This window comes from Hevea brasiliensis, chromosome 8 (genome assembly GCF_030052815.1).
Source record: "Hevea brasiliensis isolate MT/VB/25A 57/8 chromosome 8, ASM3005281v1, whole genome shotgun sequence".
NCBI lineage: Eukaryota > Viridiplantae > Streptophyta > Magnoliopsida > Malpighiales > Euphorbiaceae > Hevea > Hevea brasiliensis.
The window spans coordinates 7528231-7550760 of NC_079500.1; the positions used below are offsets into that span (position 1 = coordinate 7528231).

General features: G+C 31.1%; 2 protein-coding genes across 4 annotated transcripts in view; one reads left to right on the forward strand and one right to left on the reverse strand.

Annotated features, from left to right (window-relative positions):
- LOC110652321 (disease resistance protein RPS2) overlaps positions 1-21996 on the forward strand; it is a 48174-nt gene extending 26178 nt beyond the window's left edge. Inside the window, exons 1-2 of one of the 2 annotated variants that reach the window (XM_058151160.1) lie at positions 18084-18393; positions 18919-21996. In XM_058151160.1, coding sequence (XP_058007143.1) covers positions 18921-21770 — 2850 coding nt within the window. In that variant the 5' untranslated portion in view covers positions 18084-18393; positions 18919-18920 and the 3' untranslated portion in view covers positions 21771-21996. Of the gene's footprint in view, positions 1-18083; positions 18394-18918 lie in introns of those variants that run through there. The other variant, XM_058151162.1, reaches the window with a different exon arrangement.
- Positions 11914-16823, reverse strand: LOC110652953 (probable disease resistance protein At4g27220). Of its 2 annotated transcripts, none has more exons than XM_058151158.1 (5): positions 16704-16823; positions 16422-16527; positions 16057-16294; positions 14885-14976; positions 11914-14651 (listed from the first exon to the last, which is right to left on the reverse strand). In XM_058151158.1, the coding sequence occupies exons 2-5, from the start codon at positions 16435-16437 to the stop codon at positions 11965-11967; spliced, it is 3033 nt and encodes a 1010-aa protein (XP_058007141.1). In that variant the 5' UTR covers positions 16438-16527; positions 16704-16823; the 3' UTR covers positions 11914-11964. The 2 variants fall into 2 exon arrangements, with proteins under 2 accessions (XP_058007141.1, XP_058007142.1); XM_058151159.1 differs by having other exon boundaries at positions 16422-16530; positions 16704-16822.
- Positions 21997-22530: the final 534 nt, after the last annotated feature.

A 22530-nucleotide genomic window follows, 5' to 3' on the forward strand; every position in this document is an offset into this window, starting at 1 on the left:
CTATTGCCATTCAAAATGAAAGAAATCCACCCAAAGTATCAAAAGAAATGAGTTTGGGGGTGGCAATTTTAGGGACAATCATCAAAAGAAAATACAAAATACAAGTTAAAGTATCAAAATGTCCCTCCATTTTTATGTGTTTTGTAAACTATGCTAGCACTTGACAATCCTCATTGTGTATTCTTCTCTCCCATATAAAAAAGAGAAAAAGAAAAAAATATATAATAAAGTGTACCTTATGTTTCAAAATTGAAAATATTCTCATGCTTTGAATCCTTTTTACCTATCTTTCTTCTTAGTCTCATTTTGAACCCCATGGCCCCACTACATCCCTAAAAAGACCTTTGATCTCTTGATAGTACTAGCTACATTAGTGGAGATAGGAGTAGGGAATTTGCCTATGGGATTGGAAAATTATTCATTCATTCATTCAATTCCATCATTCCATATGGAGACACTTTGACTATTGATTGTTCTAGAATTCCTTTTGAGCATGACTCTCTCTTTTGATTGGTTGGTTTGGGGATTTGAATGATAATTGACTTGATGGCTAAGCGGTGAAAGCTTGGATAAGCATTAAATTCTTTGCATTTTGAAGGATGGGTATATGGATTGTTGGTATGGCTAAAGGTGTGTTAAGTTACCTTAATGAGTGATTTTCATAACTCTTTGGATAAGGCACCCTTAAAAACTTTGCACCACATTTTAAAGTTTGCTTGAGGACAAGCAAAAGCTTGAGTTTGGGGGTATTTGATGCACATATTTTGCATAGTCATTTAGGTCTAATTTCACAATCATTTTATTTGGTTATTAGTCATTTTTAGCTAATTTCATTAGTTATTTAGTTAGTTTTCCATAATTGTCAACTTTGGATTAATTTGTAATTTTGCTTTGTTTTGTAGGAAAAATGGTGTTTTTGAAGGACTAAAGAGAATTTTGCCATTGAGGAGTGTCTTCTACAGCAAAAGATGCCAAAACAAGTTTTCAAGCTGAAATATGCATTGACCAAACTGCATAACTTGCCGCATAAGCTATGCGCTGCATAAGGAGGAAGATCACTGTTCAGAACCAGCGAAATGTGCATAAGGAGACTACATAGCTTATGCACATTCTCACCTCCCTTATGCACATTCACGAATTTGTGCATAACCTATGCACTAAGTCATGCAACTTCCATAAGTGACCTAATCAGTAAAATCGCATAAGGGACTGCATAACTTATGCAGTCCACTTATGCAGTCCCATAAAGAGTTCATTAATGAGCTGGCAGAAGATTCCCTTAATGTATTCCTCCTAGAACATACTATTTTAGGGCTCCATGTCAGAAAAATGCTATAAATAGTCCCATTTTCTCATTTTAAAAGGGGGGGCAAGGAGCAAAGAAAGAAAGGAGGAGGCTAAGCAGAATTTGAGGAGTCATTTTCACCTTCCACACCATTTTCAACTAAGATTTGCATATTTCTTTCTTTCTTTACACTTTTCTACATTTCTAGTGTTTAATTACTTACTTCTTAGCTTAGATTAAAGCTTTATTTCCATTTAAACTCATCATATCTTGTAAGCATTATGGATAGTGAGTAGTTTACTTTTGATTCTGGAGTAAGGGTTGTAATATTTGAGATATTTTGTGGATTTTGATTGGTAATCCATATTTTGTGGTCTTAATGAGTTTTATTCATTTCTTGTATGCTTAATGACATGCTTAATGTAGGATCCCATTGAGTAATGTTCTTAATCCATGGTTGAAGCACCGAAAGGAGAAGACCTTGTGATAGATAATCAGGAAATTGGACTTAATTAAATTAGACATAGAAATAGTCTAAGTATTAAGAGGATTCATGATTAATTAAAGAACTTAATGGGTCTTAATTAATTCTAAGTCCACGAAAGTAGGATTAGTTTGATTAAGGCACTCTTTGTCTCACTCGAAAGGGAATTCAAAGGATTTAAGGATTAATCTCCTTAAAACTCATAAGTTTCATAAGATTGGACAACCAATTTAAAATCCCAAAATAGCTCGAATATGAAATCCCGAACTCCGGAATCACCTTTTTACCATTGTTAATTTCTAATCAAATTTAATCATTTGCCATTTTAAATATTGCCATATTTGAACTTGCTTATTTCTATTTGATGCAATTTTAGTTTAATTAATACATTGTTGAATGGAATATTAAATATGCACATTTAGATTTCATACTCCATTACCGATTAATTCATTACTTAATCTCATAAATACTTCAATTTAGTCAACTTTTATATCGAAAATTCAATCATTAACACAACTCCTCGTGGGATCGATATTTTTCTATACTACTTGTACGACCCGTGCACTTGCGGTTGGGACGCATCAAGAAGATTAAAGAGTATTAACTGTTTTTTATTTTTAATATTACTTTTTATTTCTACAAAATATAATAAATATTATAACAAATAATTAGATGAGATAAAAAAATAATTTAGCCAATTATTATATGTTTTCATAAAAATAAATTTATTCAATTATCAGGCAAAATCTAAATGTGATAGATAAAAATATATGGAAAAAGTATATATCTAAGTGTAGGTGAGGATATTACTAACAAATATTAACGAATTAAACAAATATTAACTAATTAAAAATGAATGCCTATCACATAATCTTTCTATCCAATTTCTGATTTGTAATATATGAATTGGAAACAAACCAATCCTAAGTAAGTGAATCGTTTAATCTTAACGAGCCTCGAAGAGATTTCTTCTACGAGAGGTTAGGTTGTCAATTATGAGCTATACTTAAGCAAATTATCACCAGCTTGGAAAGACCTTTGATGCTAACTGTTATGCAGTGACTTGATTGTTAATTATTAAGAATGGTTAGCTATGAAAAATTTGCAATTCTTCATCTTATCAATAAAAAAAAATTAAATAATAAATCAACTTGGGCTCTATAAACTTAAGAAATGCAATGAGTTGCTGCCAAGTAATCTTTCACTTGTCGAAGATTTCAACTTTAGCTTTCAAATTAGAAAAGAGCGGCTGGAACAAAATTGGCATAAAAATTGTCGATTTTGGCATTCGAGCCGACTTCTCATGCCAAAATTTTGTGAGAGAGAAAAAATTAGAGTGAATGTTTTCTTAAACCTTTTATGAGGTTTTGGATGTAATTAGATTTGAGAGTTTGAGTATTTTATTAGAGATAAAAATATTTGGTATTTGTAATTATTTTTTTATAATAAAATATTTATTTGTAGAGTAAATTTACGTTGAAATATTTATAATTTTATATTTTTTAATTATGAATTATTATTTTCTTTTACACTAACATAAATATAATTCTTATAATAATTAGCTCAACAAATTAGAATCCGAGCTTTGTTTATCTGTTTTGACCAACTGGTATGCGTGTTTTCTTGGCTTTTTTAAATTGGAGAAATTTGCAACTTAATTAATTTTAGTTCCTGTTAATACTAATTAGTCCAAGTCCACCCTAGTTGTTGATGTTCTTCCTCTAGTGCTTCTTGTTAATTTCTCTGTCTTTTCCTTTCTTTCAACCCGAACTTGAATTTATTATTGTCTATATATGTTAGATACGCCTGTAGTTTATTTGCTATATATAGTCTTATCTGGTGTAAACTCTAGGTTACTAGCTAGCTGTGGGATCAATCTAGGGTTTGTGTTTAAGGTGAAGGCACAAAACCCAGCCAAGCTTACTACTCTTTAATTTTAATTTGTCCATTTCTAAGTAATTTTAGTTCAATCATGAAATATTTTAATAACTAACATATGTCTGCTCTCAGCTCACAACTGCCACTTGATAAGATTTCTCAGCTAGTGCTACGCTCTAGCTAGTTGTAAGTATAATTTGCACATAGAAAACAATTGTTGATATACCAAACTCCTTTTTATAAAGAAATGTTGAATAAAGTACATGACGATATTGTGAAATGCTCTTACTCAAAGAATGCTAAAACTATGGCAAGTTCTCTAATTGTTGAATTTAAAATTATCTCTATCAAAATAAATAAATAAATAGATAAAATCAATTCGATTTGACTCTTCTTTCTGAGAAATTATAAGGTGCACCCAGTGCACATACACCATCTCTCATAATCATACAGGACTCACTCTCTATATTATAGGGAGGGCTCACTTTTCTATGAGAGAATAAATTATTTTTTTTAGTGTTCCTGGTGTATCTAATAATTAGCCCTTCTTTATTGTATATATTTTTATTTATTTTTTTTACATTTGTATTGAATATAGGACTCCAACGGATATACGATTCTAGTTAATTTTTCTTTTTTATAATTTCATCATAAAATTTAAAGATTTCACTATATTGATGAATAAAAAATGAGTCATTTTAGAGTGGATATATAGCGTCATTGAATTATAATCTGTCGCAATAGAACGCTAAAGAATTTAAAATTTAATTAGAGTTAAATTGAAATTTAATTGATATATTATTAAATGTAAATTAATTATAATTATAAAATTAATAATTTAAAAAATAATAATATATTATTATAAATAATTGTTTAACGTATTTTATGAATAATTACTGAAAATAAATTTAACTAAATGATATTTTTTAAAAAAGATAGTCTAAAATTTTTTTATTGAAATTTTAGATTTTGATATGAGAATGCACTTCTTTCTAAGAACCAACTGAAGTTAGCTGTTAGATTTCATGAATTTTGGTGAGTTGATTGATCTGGAATGTAAAGGTTACATGGTTTAACAAACAATTTGGAGCCTCAACTATCATAGAAAGATTAGACAGGGCTCTTGTGTCAGTCCTATGATGAGAAGCTTTTCCTAAGGCCTACATTATTCATGAGGCTCTTATTGGGTCTGATTATAGACCGTTAATTTTGTGTTTGGAGGGACCTAGACCAAAAAAGACTCAATTCTTTTTCAGGTTTGAAGATAAATGGATGAAGCATTTAGAATGCCTGGAAGTGATAGCTTCAGCTTGGTCTCATGTGTTTCAGGGGTTTTCCTATGTTCTCTGTTGTTCAAAAACTAAAGCAGTGCAGAAGAGAGCTTAGCCAATGGAGTAAAGTTCATTTTTCTGGGAATGCAGCAGAGCTAGCTATGTTGAAAGACAAGCAAAAGGAGATTCACTCTAATCCTAGCCTAGAAGGTAATAAGTTGAACAGCAAACCTTGTCCCGACTTTATGAGTTATGGAGAAGAGAGGAAACCCACTGGATGCGAGAAAACCCACTGGAAGCAAAGATCTCGCATCCAGTGGCTAATGGAAGGAGACAAAATACACGGTTCTTTCACTTATCTACTTTTCAGAGAAGAAATAGAAATTTTATAGTGAAGTTGCGAAAGCAAGATGGTCATTGGCTTGAAACTGACCAAGAATTTTTTTATTAAAGAAGATGTACACCAGCAGCTCCACTAGAGGGGAAGAGGAAGTCTCCAACCTGGTTCCTAGAATTGTCACGAAAAAAATGAATGAACGCTTCCTTGCCCCAGTTAATGATACTGAAGTTAAAAAAGCAGTGTTTGAACTGGATGGTCTAAAAGTTCCTAGTCCAGATGGATTCTCTGGAGTTTTTTATCAAAAAAATTGGGATGCAGTGGGAGGAGATGTATGCACAGCTGTGAAAAGTTTTTTTTCTGTTTTTGGTTATCTTTTGAAAAAAACTGAACAGAACTAATATTATTCTCATCTCAAAGTGTAAAAGTCATGTGAATATCAATCAAAACAAGCCTATCAGCTTGTGCAATTTCCTGTACAAAGTTGTGTCTAAGATTTTTGTGAATAGAATATTTTAAAATTAGTAAAAATCAAAAAAGTATTTTATTATTAGAAAAATATTATTTATTAGGTGAGGATTTATTTGACCTTAATTAAAAATATTTGTCCTTATTTAACCTAAAACTTAATTTTAAGCTATGGCCCTCAAGTAAAAGTACATAGACTTATTTGGCCTTTTTTTTAACATATGATCAGTCATGCATGCTCATAAATAACAATCTAGATGTTACCTAATTTACAAAATCAATTTACTCCATGGAATTCAATGAAGGGTAGAGAGTGAAGATAGACCTTGCTCACACTTCAGATTAGTACCAGTTTTAGAGCACAATGCACCTTCTCTTCATTTTTTTTTCTTTTTTTGGGAAGCCACACGCATCCTTTACTACCATGAATGAATTAATCACGTTTTGGCCGTCTCTTGGAACAAAAAAAATTCGCTGCTCTCGGCCAATTAATGAATGAAGCCAACCGTCTCACTTTCTATCTCTCAGCACTCTCTCTAATTCCAACCAATGCAAGTTATGGCTTCCTTAAAACAAGAATCTCACGTCAAACTTGCTGACTTCTTAGCCATCTTTCCACGTAAAAGTTGCATCCAATAAGAATTATGGCTCCAAGCCATAATATATGCTCTTAGAAAAACTAACCTGGATTATAGCCACTATGGCTTTGTTAAACAGTTCATGTAACTGCATGGGAAGAGAGTTCTTCTTCCACGTCTAAGCCAACTGCCACCAATTTCATATGGGTTCGGGTTGGCCATCATGACCCATTTTCCTTCAATGACTAAATTCAAATATCTTTATCAATTTAAATGAACTTCAATGAAACTTTACGAGATAGTCCAAGTCATTCTAAAACGTCTTTGTATTGACAAGTTGGGCACAACCCCAGGTAGGGTGCAATTATTAAATTTCTGAGTCAAACCCGAAAGATGGACCATTGTGGAATTTCTTTTCTTGTTGTATTCGCATGAAATTTACATACTAATTTTATGGAAGTCTATCAAATAATTAATTAATTGAAAATGAAGGAGGGATATGGTTGTTGTTATGCCTATTACATAATCTTTCTATCCAATTTCTGATTTGTAATGTGTGAATTGGAAACAAGCCAATCCTGAGCATGGAAATGGTTTAATCTTAACGAACCTCGAAGAAATTTCTCCTTTGAGAGGTTAGGTTGTCAATTCTGAGTAATACTTAGAACAATTATCACCAACTTGGAAAGCTCTTTGGTGCGAACATAACTTTGTTCATATATTAATTAGTTCAACAAATTAGAATCCTAGCTTTGTTTATTTGTTTTGACCAGCTACTACGTGTTTTCTTGGGTCTTTTAAATTGGAGAAATTTGCAACCACAAGTCCAAGTCCACCCAAGTTGTTGTTCTTCTTCTTCTTTATTTGTTAATTTCTTTGTCTTTTCCTCTCTTTCAACAAGAACTTGAATTTATTATATGGTATGTTAGTTATGCCTGAATTTTAGTTGCTATAAATAGTCTTGTCAGGTGTAAACTGGAGGTTACTAGCTAGCTGTGGGATCAATCTAGGGGTATTTGTGTTTAAGGTAAAGGCATTAAAACCCAATCAAGCTTACTACTCTTCTAATTTGTCCATTTCTAATTAATTTTACTTGAATCATGACATATTTTTATAGCTAACATATGTCTGCTCTCAGCTTACTGCTGCCACTTGATAAGATTTCTCATCTCACTGCTGCCACTTGATAACATATTATCAATTAACTATCTATTAGCTTTGAATTCTATGGTTTATGCTCTAAAAATTGTGACCTCTGTCTCTCTGCGAGAATGTTCTTATGCTTGTCAATGATCATTCAGTGATTTATTACCGCAGGTGCTTAAAATTTAGCTAGCCATGACTGCCATCATAACTGCAATTATATCAGCAGCCGTTGGTGTTATATCCCTATGTTATTCTATGTCCAAAGATACATATGCTTATCTCCAGAAGAAAGTTCGTTACTCAAATAATCTAGACAAGAACTGTGAAGCACTATACTGCGGAATAGATTTTCTCCTGCGTTTAAGGACTGACATCGAACGCATGATCCAAAGACGGGGAATAAGTTCGCCGCCGATTTGCAAGAACTGGAATGAGAGGGTGTGGAAGATTGACGGCGAAGCAAGAACTCTATTCAGAAAATATAAGCATACCAAGCAATCAACTTGGTTTATGGCAAGAGCAAAACTTAGCAGAAAAACGATCAAGCTCTTGGAAAAAGCTAATGAGCTTAAAAATGATGGCAAAGAGTTAGCCAATTTACTCTCTCATCATAATCGCAATAATAAACAAGAGATCAGAAGATAAATGCTGCACATAAGGTGGTGGAGGAATCATGCTTATCAAAAAAAAAGGGTGGTGGAGGAATCATGTGGCTGGTGTTCAATTAGCTTGCTAATCAGCAATAGTTTGTGGTCGTAAATTAGTTGTTCTTGTATGCATGGCTTTTATTGTTATTATTTTGGGTTAATTTAGTTTGTTATAATATTTTACAAGAAAAATTTGTGTTGAACCTCAATTTGTTATATTAGTATCTGAGGTCAGGTCAGATAGATACAGAAATTTGTCATTTTGATAATTTTTATCTAAACTAAATCTATCATAATTTAAAAGAAAAATATTGAGACCTATGTATTTAATAAATACGTCTCACTATATATCTTATATCTTGGAACCTAATTTAGATAAAAAAAATCTTGCTCTTTAATTAATCTAATTAGAATAAAAAGTTTATTATATATTTAATACTATTTATTAGGGAACACCTTAAATTTAATCTTAATTATATTGAACTATAATTAATTTATATTGATTTTTTTTAATTTATATTGATTTTTTTAATTTATATTTAATACTATTTATTAGGGAACATCTTTAATTTATATTGATTTTTTTTTTCAATTCTATCACCTATTTGGTTTTTTTTTTTTTCATTTTCTATCATTATACTATCACCTAATTAGTTTTAAGTCAAGTCGCTATGCCATTTTATTTAATTTATTTTCTTTATTTCATACATAAGTGGTTGAGCTCCTTACACACACTCTTGTTTTGATACCTTACTAAATTTAGAGAGTATTGTGTACATATATAACACTTTAATTCAATTTTACTATGAATTTATATAAGTGATTGGGTTATTTATACATTAAAATATTAGCTAATTCAATATTACAATTCAACTATTTATATTGTGTCATTTTGTATATTTTCAATGTAAAATTTATCGATACAAAATTCTAACAAAATATAAATTAATCTTTCCTAATATGTGTCAGTTTCAAGTCTTACTCCCTCGATCTTTTATAATAAAAGAAAAAAGCATAAAAATAAAGTTAATTTTTATATGTGTTTTTTGAACTATAAAACATCTCTCATTCCCACCAATAAGCTTGAATTTAGTATATTTAAATCATATCCAAAACTGTGAAATTTCATGTTCAAGTCTCCATTAAAGCCAAATGAATAAAAGAAAATAAAAACTTTCATTTTTACACTCCTTTTAGATTAAGTCATTTGTAAGATAAGAATTCTATTCTAATAATAGAATTCAATTCATTTCTATTGGTAATAAGATTTTTTTTTAATAAATAATAATAAATTTAAATTATTTTTTTTCTTTATTATCTTATTATCTTTTAAGCTAAATATTAATGTTTATGTTTATAAATAACAACTATTTTTATCAAATCTATTTTTGCAGAAATTCTAAATTATTATTATTATTATTATTATTATTATTATTATTATTATTATTATTATTATTATTATTATTGTGAAAATATGAATTTTTTAACATCCAAGTAAAGCAACAATAAACTAAGATGGATCTCTTTTTTTTTTTCAAAATTAACAAAAACAACATAATAAATTTCTTAATGTCAATTGTAAAATCATCAAATAATAATTCTCAATATACACACATTATATAAAAAAAAAATCTAAATATTTATAGTTCAACAATTAGATATAGCTGTAAAAAAAGAAAAAGCTAACCTTAAAATATCTAAGTCAAGACTCAAAAAAATTATATAGTGTAAAAAATAAAAAAGTGATATTTTTTAAAATAAATATTTCCCTTTATTTAAGATTTTTTAAAATAAAAATTTCTCTTCTAAACTTTATTTATATTACTTTTAAGTAGTTTTTAAAATTTTAGGGATTATGAAATTAATTTTCTTCTTTATCAGCTTATTGAACTATAAATTTATCCTAATTTAAAATAAAAATTAAAAAAATCAACTAATCATTTTAATCTAATTTCAATAAAAAAAAAATAGTAATCACCAATGTTTGGATATCAGCTCCAGTGCAAGTGGGCCTTTGAAATTGTGGGTCCATGTGAGGGCATTAACACACGCTAAATTTGATTGAACTAAGCCCACGTTGTTTAATAATAAAAAAAGGAGAGATTTCAGTGATTACTAAATAATTTGGCTAATCTCTATATATATATATATATAAAGGTATTTTCAAGAGTCTGTCACATAATATTTTCTCTTATAATATTTTCATATAACTAATATGTGACATTTTCTTTTATAATATTAATACGTGATATTTTTTTCTATAAAATTGCCTTATGAAATTCTCTATTATATAAAAATTATAAATTATTTAATAGTTATTCTACTAATACTATAATAAGTAATAACTATTACAAGGTAATTTATATTAGTTATGTATATTTATATTTATATTATATATAGATATATTTTAATTATTTCTATTATGAAAAAATTTACGAGATAAAAGTAATAAAAATAAAATTTAAAATAATTAATAAAAATTTAAAATATTATATTATTTTTATATATTAAAATTAAATATATATATATATATAAATTAAAATTATTAATAATTATGTGTATTAGTACGGATAATCCTCTAATTATATGATATGCCACTTTTTAAGATAAAATTTCACCTTTTCATATTTATAGGAAGTGAGACTCATGATTTTATATAGAGAGAGCATATCCCCTAAGAACACAGAATAATTTTTCAATTAATTTTGATATTAATGATCTTAATTTTGACAAAAACGATCCATTCCAAATTAAATAATGCTTTTTTTTTAATCTTCTTTTTTATTTTTCAAAACAAATGGGAAACTAAAATTTCTAGGAGTTGGAAAAATATTGTTTGCCAAGCCTTTTGGTGATAATCCAATGATCTGAGTTTAATATAATCTTCATTGAGTCAATTAAGAAATACACTAGTTTTCTCACAAGTAATATCATATATTATAATGTCATGTTAGTGTTAATTGGGATTTACTATGCTTTAATTTTAACTGTGCTGGAGTTTCACAATATGAATACACTATTTAAGGTATAATTGATTTTATTTTTTTATTTACCCAGCTTAATCGGGTACATAAACGCAGTTAGGCTTGGGAGGAGCTGAGGGGTGTCATGGACTTATTAATTAGAAAAATAATAATAATAAATGAGTAGGCTTTTTGGTTCAACACATCTCACATAAGTTCCTATAGTCTTTCAATTTCTTGTGAAGCTTGCAGGGATTCACAGATACAGATATAGGTAAATGTATTGAATCAAATTCATCTTCCTTTTAAATATTTCTGATATGTAATGATTTCCCAGAAATCATTTTTGCAGGTTCTCACTTCTTATCAAGTTTTCCTGATGACTACTCTTGGTGTTGGTGAAATTATAGCTATAGCAATTGCTAGTGCAACACTTTTGTATGAGGTTGGTAAAGATGCATTGAAATGTGTCAAGAAAGAAGCTTCTTATTCAAGGAATCTGAAGGAGAATTTTGAAGCCTTACGAGGGGAACTTAACTTCCTTCTTGGTTTTAAAAGTGATATTGAGCGTAGGATCCGTAAACGGCGAGGAAAGTACAGGGAAATCCATAACAGATGGAATAGCCAAGTGCAAGAGATTGAAGAGAGAGCAAAATCCTGTCTAGAAAAATATGAACACGTCAGAAAATGCTGTGTTTTTCACAGATCAAAGCTCAGCAAAAAAATGATTCCATTGTTTCATTACTATACTATCAGGAAAGAATCTAGCTAGCAGCAACTTTGAGGTGGTTTTTTAATTCTATTCGTGAGTTCAACAACTATATTATGTACGTTTATAAGTTCTGCATATATGGAATGCTAATTCTCAACTGCAACAATGCCTCTATTCCAACAAGACTATAGCCATTCAATAACATACATCAACAGGAACAAATATGTCATCCCAAGAATCCTTTGTGCTTTCCCACTTCAATGACTTCCACCAGCTAGACTCGCCCATGATCTTCTTTAGATTTCCATTTAAAGCTTTATCAAGAATAGGTAGCTTTTTGAGATTGGGGCAATAACAAACACTAATCCATTCCAGTCTTGGAGAAAGCAGCAAACACTCGGAGAATCCAACCAGTCTAGGCAAGTAATGGAGAGATACCTTCCTTAACCTTGGGAAGATTTGTACATCCTCGGATTTATAGCAGGTCACTAAGGTTATGATTTCAGGGCAATCATCAACTGTGAGCTCTTCTAGACATATGAGAGTTCTAAGCAATTCCGAAGTGAAAATGGTGGTTAACTGTGGACATGCGCGCAGAGTCAAGAATTTCAGAACAAATAAGCCACTATAATGCAATGGTCCCTCCCATATGCTTCTTAAATTCTTCATATAGTATATGTGCAGATATTCCAGTGCTAAATCACCAAGTCTGGCTTCTATTTGATTTCCATCTATAATTGCTTGAAGCTCATTGCATTCCCCCACCACACAACATTTTAGTTGCTTCAGATTTCCATATCCAAATTCAGATAATTTTCTAATAGTCACATGGCGATCTAAGAAAAATGCAGTTGCATGTCTAAGTGCCTGCTTGATATCTCCAGGGATTGCTGTACCATTTACATACTTCAAGCACCTAGCATATCGTTCCAACTCGAACTCAATATCGCTAGGGAGTCGAGATATGATGCGCTTGACCCTACAACCAACAGTAAATCTGAAATGTGACAATGGTGGATCTGCCATAACAGCATCATACCACTTGAAATATCTCAGAAGTTCTACCCTAGGAAAGTAGAATTTAAGTGTGTTTAGCACTGGTAAGTGACAAACTTCAGAAACAACATCCTCCACACATGCTTTCCACCATTCATCATCAGGACTCGCGTCGATGCTTAATTCTTCTAACTGTGATAAAGCAGATATCATACCACAAGGAATCAAAGGATTTGACTGTTTTGATCTTCTGTGATTCATAGGCTCACAGAATGACACTTCCAAGCATGTCAGATTTGTTAATCGTTCAATTTCCTTAGGCAGATCCATGATCTCTGTCCCTTGAAGATCAAGTACCTCAAGATGCTTCAGCTCTCCAACACTAGGAGACAATGCCATAAGCAGTTCACAATTATTTAAATAAAGCCTTCTAAGGCTCACCAACTTGAATACAGATTCTGGCAAAGACTTGATGCGAGTTCTGGACAGGTTCAGGATTTTTAGAGCAGGCATATGATGGAAAAATGATGGAGGTATCTTTCTTAATTTGCAATTTCTTTGGAGGAACAATGCTTCTAGTATGAGGCATCTTGGATTCTCTGGCAACACCGATAGTTCATTATCCATCAAGTAAATAACTTTCGAGCTCTCCCATTCCTCAACCTTTGGTGTCTCAGTCAATCTCATACCTCCTTGCATCAGAAACAATCTCCCCTCCTCTGGTAAGATGATATGATCTACTAATATATGTCGATACGTCTCCTCCAGCTCAACAAATTGACTGCGAGAAGTTCTCCTCAGTAGATTGGCACTTGTCAGCGTGTCCAGAATTTGATTGCCTTTATGATGGTTATCTATTAGACCATCTGCAATCCAGCTATCTATCAACAATGCTACTTTAAACACTTGATTCTGAAAAAGCTGCACACAATTTCTTAAGCATTTTCTAGTTATGTCATCAGGTAGACATTCATAGCTGAATTTTAATGCATTAATCATGATAATTTCTAATTTGTCTTGATGAGATATCACCCATACAGGTTCCTTGCTTAATGTTTCAAGCACATTGTTCCAGATACGAATATCACAAGCATCTTTTAATGCCCTTGCAACTAGGATGATGGCATGTGAACAGTGGCAACACATCTCAACTATTCTTCTTGCTAGTGGTTGAACGCTGGGAGAAGAATCCACAATTTCACCAACATTCTGGCAAAACAATTCCCAGGACAATAAATCTTCTAGTCTTACCTTCCAGTCCACTGCCATCTGATCGCATATCTGCTCTAATCTAGTTGTCAAAATTATCTTGCAACCATTTTCAGGGGTTGGCTTAGGGATTCCCATCATTTCTAGATTTATGAACTCACAAACATCATCCAAAATTAATAAGAACTTCTTGCAGTTTAGCAAATTGAACAGTCCCTGTGAGTTTATATGCTCATTATGATCAATCTTTCTAGAAGCTAATTGTCTCAAGATCTCCTGCTGCACCTGGATCATGCGCCAAACCTTGGAAACCTTAACCCAAATAACACTTTCAAAAAATCTCCTTACCATAGGCTGATCCCTCAGGGTTTCTAACAAAGTTGATTTTCCAATCCCTGCTCTTCCATAAATCCCAATCTTACCTATATCTGAATTTCCCATGCTTCCCATGATTATGTTCAGGCTACGATCAAATTTCATATCTTTTTCTATAATAGCTTCAAGTAATGTCTCAGATGGAGCAATGCATATTGGTTTCTGTTTATTCTCTAGTTCTGCTCTTGGGTGTGTTGCTTTGGTCCAACATTGATCCCTAACTTCAGTTATTCCCTCAAAAATGGTTCTTGTGTCAAATTTCTTGCCCAGCTTAGATTTAATCCTTGCCATTCTCACTGAAGCTGTGAACAAATAGAAACGAAAAAATTTCGGATTAATAGCAGTCCAGAATTCCACTAAAGCCAATGAATCATTTATCAAGGGAGAAAGAAAATGATGCAGTGAAATGAGTCAGTCTTCAAATACTACAACTGGCATATATATTCAAATTAAACTGCTGCACCCTAGATCACTTCATGCTACATCATGATTAGGATAAGATATTGGTTTTAGTCTTGAAGCTGCATCATGATACCTGGATCACTAGGATTGATCTGTATTCGGTCACTGGTTTCATCTTTAGCCATTTGGCGTAGCCGGCATTCCTTGCTACAGAATGAATCTCCTCTGCAAAAATTTCACGTTACAGAAAAGCATGTGAAAGAATCTAATACATTGCTCCATTTTCGTTTCAGGGTTAGCTTCACACAATCTACCATGAGGCCACTAGTTAAGCAATAATTAAATATTTGATTTTTAGAAAATATAACCAACCAAACATAGCCTTAATTATTGTATTATAGGGATTAATCGTATAATGAGACAGATTTAATTTATAGTAATTCATTTAAATTTAATCTCACAAATAGAACTTCTAATAATAGTCATTTAAAAGCTAAAACTCAATCCAATACTATTATTTTCTTAGTTAATTATACAGCATACTGATGAAATGTCAAATTACAAATTTATGATGATTTACATATTTATGGTTCAAAAATAAAAATCAACAAAATATTTATTTATTAAGAACATTTATATTTAATAAAATTATAAAAGAATATAGTAATTCAATTTGATTTGGTTAAGCTTCTATTTTATAAAATTCAAACCACAAGTAATTAAATAAAGGGAAATTTACGATTTGGTCTGATTTTGGAAAATTAATTATTTAATCCCTAGGTTTTACGCTATATTTCACTTTAGTCTCTTAATTTTGAGAAGTTAATTATTTTGTCCTTTTACTTTTACTATATAGAAAAATTTAATTCCTATAATTTTAATATATAAAACAATTAAGTCTTCCTATCAATGGATGAAATTATTATAAATATTAAAATTATTATAAAAATTAAAATTATAGGAACTAATTATAAATATTAAAATTATTATAAATATTAAAATTAAATAGACTAAATTATTTTATGTATTAAATTATAAGAACTAAAGTGTAATACAGTGTAAAACCTAAAAATTTAAGGACTAAAATATAATATATTACAAAATTCAGGAACCAAATTGTAAATTTTCCTTGAATAAATCTACTTGGTTAATCAATTTTTTAAAAAATATTCTTTGAATATTTCTTTTTTGATTTTTCCATGCCCATAAGATGTTTGATATAAGATAAAACTCCAATGGAAATTAGAAGGAAGAATTTGAACAGGAGCTTCGATCAATTGGAGAGATAAAAGAGTGACGACTAACCTGTACATGAATATGTTTCTGTCATCACCCAAAGGTTCTCCGCAAAGAAAACAAGTTCCCCGAACATCAAAAAACGTCCTTCGAGATCTTGTACGTGAAACTGAAGATTTTGATGAGCTGCTCGGAAATAATACACTATTGCTACTCGCCCAACCAAATGGCTGAGAGAGGAATGGCTGAGAGAGGAATGGCTGAGAGAGGAATGGCTGTTTCGTCCCTAAGATTTCAGCTTCCAAGTCTGCAACAAAAGTTAAGAAGGTTTGTATAGAACCACAAAATTTTTAAGATCAACCCACAAATTCAGTTGCTAAACAAATGTAGAGCATTAAATAGCAAGCACATAGCTAAGAAGAAGCTTGATATACCTTGAAGTCCAGACATTTTGATGTTCTGGTAACGAAGAGCTCTTCGACAACTTTCTTTTTCCAATCTGTCAGCTTTTGATGTTTGTTAAGGCTCGTAGGCGTTGAGCTTCTTTGCAGGCAAGCAAATTTAACGCACATACACAATCGCACCAAAAAAAAAAAAGGAAAAACTCAATCTTTATCTTACTCGAAAAGCTTTCGGGTAACATAAAAACATCTCCAAAACATAAAAATAGTAAATATGGCAAAACATTAAATTTAGAAACGATTTCAAATTCATACCTATTTGATTCTATTCTTTCTTTTCTGAAAATGGGATAGATAACTGAGAGATCTCATTGAGAGTTCAGTTGCTCTTGGACTGTTCAAGGTAGACTTTTGTTTGGAAGGGATAAGAAATGAGCCAATGAGATAAAGAAGGAAAGAAGAAAATAAACAAAGGATCATATTTTTTATTTTAGTGAAAAAAAATAATAAAGAGAAAAGAAGAGAGAAAATTTTTTAAATTTATTATTTTAATTTTAATTTTATAAATTATTTAAAAAATTAAAATGAAAAAATAAGGGTATATAAATAATTTTCTTTAATAAGTAAATTTTTTCTTCTAGTTAATTTATTTTTTCTTTAAATTAGAATAAAAATAATAAGTATAAAATAAATGTTATTTTCTTTCTCTTTTAATTTAAAATTATTTAGAATCATTTATAATCTATCTCAAATTTTTAAAATAAAAATTTATTTAAATTGAATTGTATTCTTTCTCTCAATATTTCCTTTTCATTTTCGAATATAAAAAAGTAGGAACCTCACTTTACTTTTCATCGTGTATTTTCTTTTCTCTTCCTTTGCTTAAAGCTAAAGGAAGAGATAAAAAAAATTTGTCCCTTCTCTTGTATGACATGATAGAGTTTCTTATTTAAAAAAAAAGTTTGGTATCCTTTTTTTTTCATCAAAATAAAAAGATTTTATTTATATAATAAGAATATAAATAAATGCAAAATTTATAAAATAAAAAACATCAAATTGCTTACACAGTTATTTTTTTTATGGCATAACCCGTGAGAGAGTATTTAGTTTATCTATTAAATGTAATTGATAGTTGGTAGATATTCAAATAAGTGAATTAATATATTTAATAAATTTAAAAAATTAAAATTAATAATTTATAGCTAACTGATATAATATTCATCGACTGCAGTTTGTATCAGTTTTATCTTTAAAATTATTTTAATCGGTTGATAATTGATTTAATTTTATTTTTTTTATAATATATTAATTTTTTTATTTAATTTAAAAATTAATATTATTGATGCTTTTATTTTATTTTATTTATTTATATTTTAATATTTTAATTAGCACATTATAATTTTTTTAAATATTTTTTTATTAATAATATAAAATATAAAATATTTATTTATTATAAAAAAATATGTTTTTTACATATAAGAACTTAAAATTAATTATAAATTTTTTTTATAAATAATAATAATAATTCATTTATGATATAATATAATAAATTAAATTAATAATTATATATTTATTTTAATAATATAATAAATAATATAATATATTAAATTAATACTTATATATTTATTTTAATAATAAAATAAATTATACCGCATACGTCCTTATTTTTATTCATTGTCCCTGTGCTTAAAAAAGGAAGAAAAAAAAAACAAAAAGGTGGGGTTGGGGGGGGCGACTTCTGCCCGCGCCTCAAAGACTCCGTCTCCTTTGCCCAGTTCATTGATGTGAGCTCAATTGCCAGTGGCATTAGCCTTGCCGGGATTCATCTACAGCTTTGGGCTTTCCCTTTTCCACTTCTTTTTTCAAGTTTAAGAAATTTTCTCTGTTTTTTTTTTTTTTTTCCTTTTTTTAGCTCAGTTCAAATTCTGTAGGTATGAGCAAAAAGGTCAATCCATGGAAAATCTAGCCTGAACTATAGAACCGGTACTCCAATACAAGCTCTTAGGTAAGATTAGCTTCCTTTTGCCATCTTGTAATTAATTTTTGGCTTCAAATGCCAGGAAAAGAAGAAGAAACGAAAAGGGTCTTTCCGAAAAATGATTTCCCTTTTTTTTTCTCTTTCTTTCCTTCTTATTGTTTATTTATTTATTGGGCAACATGACTTTGTAGCTGATTTTCTTGCTCTGTGTTGTGGACTTCTTTCCAATTTCATTACACCAGAGCAATTATATATATATATATATATTTTGCATACATGTCTCAATTAAAGTTTAATTTTTGAGTTGTAAAAATAATAGTGAAGAAAATGCCTCTGTTGTAAGCCTAAAAGATTTTTTGAATTTCAGAGACGGTTTAATGGTGTCATTAGAACAAATAGGGTGTGAGATTTCATTGACTTCATGCAAAGAATAGAGTTTTTGGCAGTGGGATTATAGTTCAGTGTATGATTAGGGTAATCTCTTTCATAATTATATTGATTCTTTATGTGGTATCTTTAGTATTAGTGGTTTTGATTTTGTCCCTCTTATAGGGATGACTGAGGCATTAGCTGCTGCAGCTTCAGCAACAGCAGTTGAGGCATACAAAGATGTGAGAAACATAATTGGGTCCATTGATGGAGCAATAGACTATGCAAAAAATTTAGAAAAGAATTATGAAAGGTTGAAAGAGGATGCAAAGAAGCTGTATGCAAGGAGGGATGATTTGTTGGCTAAAATAAACACAGATAAGAGAAAACAAGCCACCAAAGAATGTGAAGTGTGGATTTGCAAGGTGAACAAAATTGAAAAAGAGGTGCTAAACCTGGAAGCCGAATATGAGGAGCAAAAGAAGCATCATCGCTTTTGGCAGTATCCAAATCTTAGCAAATGCATGGCAGAGAAGCTTGATGATTTGTGCCGTTGCTGGGCAGAAGGAAGCTCTTTTGCAACAGGTGTGGTAGTTGAGAGGTCACCTGAGCCTATCATTAAAGTAAAAGCCCCAAGAATAGAGGACAAGTCATCACTCTTGAGGACTGTTGAAAAGATACTGGAACTCCTAAGGGATGATGATGTAAAAAGAATTGGGGTATGGGGGATGGTTGGAGTTGGGAAATCAGCAATTCTGCAAAATCTGAACAATAATGAACAAATTGCTAAAATGTTTGACATAGTAATTTTTGTGGCTTTAACAGATGAAGGCAATGAAGAAGAGTTACAGCATGCAAAAATAAAGCTAAAATGTGCAAAACAAAAGTTGCAATGTGAAATTGCACAAAGGCTGAAGTTGAATGTGGAAGGCCTTACTGACACTAAGAGAATTGCCTCAAGAATTTTTGAGGAGCTGGAGTGTAAGAGGTATTTGCTTCTTTTGGATGGTGTATGGGAATCTTTTAATTTAGATGACATAGGCATCTATGAAAATGAGAAGGATAGCAAGGTGGTTCTAGCATCTAGATACCGTGATGTTTGTATGGGTATGTGTGCTGATGATATAGTCAGGGTTGAATCACTCTCAGAAGTTGATGCTCGGAAACTCTTTCTAGAAAAATTAGGCCGACATATAAATCTCTCAGATTTTGATCCAGTAATCCCGCTTGTCATTAGGGAATGTGCCAATTTGCCACTTGTGATAGACATAGTAGCAAAAACCTTCAGAAAGAAAGATAGAATTTCTCTATGGTGGGCTGGATTGAAGAGATTGCAGAAGTGGCCTAATATTAATGATCAAGCCATGGATGAAGTACTTGATCGATTGAGATTTTGCTATGAAGAATTAGGCAAGGAAGATAAAAAGGTTTGCTTTCTCTATGTTGCATTATTTACTGAAGGTTGCAATGTCTATATGGATTATTTGCTGGAATGCTGGAGAGCTGAAGGTTTCATTCGTGATGCGGATGAGTTCACTGCACGCGACAGAGGACAAGAAATATTGAATGATCTCATCAATGTATCTTTGCTAGAGAGCTCTGAGATGAAACACATAAAGATGAATAAAGTTCTTCGTAATATGGCCCTTAAGATCTCATCAGAGAAAGAGGATTCCAAATGTTTGGTGAAAACCCATGAAGAGATACAACAGCCCCTAGAGGAGGAAGAATGGAAACAGGCGAAGCGAATCTCTTTGATGGATAACAAATTGTGTAGTTTGCCAGAAAGACCAGCTTGCAATAACCTCTCAACACTGTTGCTACAGAGAAATGGTGATTTGACAATGATCCCTGAGCAATTCTTTGGATCTATGCAAAATCTTCGAGTTCTAGACTTGCATGGAACCAAGATTACAACATTACCATTGTCTCTATCTTGCTTGCAAAGCCTCAGAGCACTCTATTTAAATTGTTGCAATCAATTAATAAAGCTCCCATCAAGAATAGACACTTTGCAGCATCTTGAGGTGCTTGATATTCGAGGCACTAAGATTAATTATTTACCCATTGAAGTTGGATGTTTGAGACAGCTGAGGTGTTTACGTATGTCATTCTCAAATATTGATGGAAGATCAAGGAGGATGGAAATTTACCGAAACATCATTTCAAAACTTTCTTTGTTGGAAGAATTGGTCATTGATGTTAGGGTGGGTAATCAATTGTGGAATGAGGTTGCAAGAGAAATGAGTGAGGAGGTAGCTACCTTGACAAAATTGACCTCTCTTTCATTTTGTTTTCCTGGAGTGGATATTCTTAAGATCTTTATCATGAAAAGCTCAATGTGGAAGCACTTTTGCTTTGCATTCCAATTTTCCATTGGTCAATATCATTCACATCCATACAGAATTGTTGATTATTTTGAATATGAAGTCTGCAAGTGCTTGAAATATGCAAATGGTGAAGGCATAGATGCTGCAATAAAAGAAGTACTTGCTACAGCCAATGCACTTGAGCTACTTGGAAATAAAGGAGTTCTCAAACTATCTGATTATGGCGTTGACAATCTCAACAAGTTGAGGAGTTGTTTGATTGAAAGTTGCAATGAAATGGAAACCATTATTGACGGCAATGGGATAACGAATGTTGTATTGCAATCCTTGGAAAAGATGTACATAAGCAATCTCCCCATGTTGAAAAGCATCTGGGAGGGTTCAATACCTACTGGAAGCCTAGCTCAACTTACCACTTTAATCTTCTACAAATGCCCAAAGTTGAAAAAGATCTTCTCCAAAGGGTTGATTCAACAACTCTGTAAGCTGCAACATTTGGAAGTTGAAGATTGTTTAGAAATTGAAGAGATTATTATAGAGACAGAGAACAATGGATTGGAATCTCGTGCACTTCCAAGTCTGAAGAAACTAATACTTCTTAATCTACCAAGATTAAGGAGCATATGGATTGATGACTCACTAGAGTGGCCTTCTTTAGAAAGGACTGTGATTGCCATGTGCCCTCTGTTGGAGAGGTATCCTTAATGCAACATTTAGATCATCTAATTGCATCTTTGTATGAAACATATTTTCATTCTTGATTAAAATGGCCAGTTAATATCAATACCAGCCATGAATTAGTAGGACTGGAAGTCCTGATCTAGTTTTGTTGTATGACAATAAACCTAACTATGAAATGTCTTTTGTCGTTTGTGTTTGTGTGGGCTTTTTAGGACTACTGAACAATTTGATAAGAAATATTGGTTGGTTACTGGTGAGAGTTTTATGTTTTGTCATTTGTTTTTGTGTGGGCTTTTTTGGGAACGCTGAACAATCTGATAAGAAATATTGGTTGGTTACCGGTGAGAGTCTTTTATATATGTATAATTGACGCTAAATGAGATTTGAACTCAAAATATTAGAGTGTAGTATCACTCAAAGCTCATTGGTGGTGAGGATATAATAGGCATAATTATACCCACTTCGAATTATACAAATAAAATTTTTAATTATTATATAACTTCTGGAGAATATATATATATATATATATATATATATAGAGAGAGAGAGAGAGAGAGAGGATCATTATTAGTAAGTATTAGGTGCATTAATAAGGCTCACTATACTTTTAAGAGGACAACTTATGTTCAATATTTGGATAAAGCATTATACATAAACAGAGAGAGGATCATTATTAACAAGTGTTAGGTGCAATAATAAGGTTCACTATGCTTTTAAAGGGATAACTTATGTTCAATCTTTGGATAAAGCATTATATATAGACAGAGAAGATCATTATTAACAG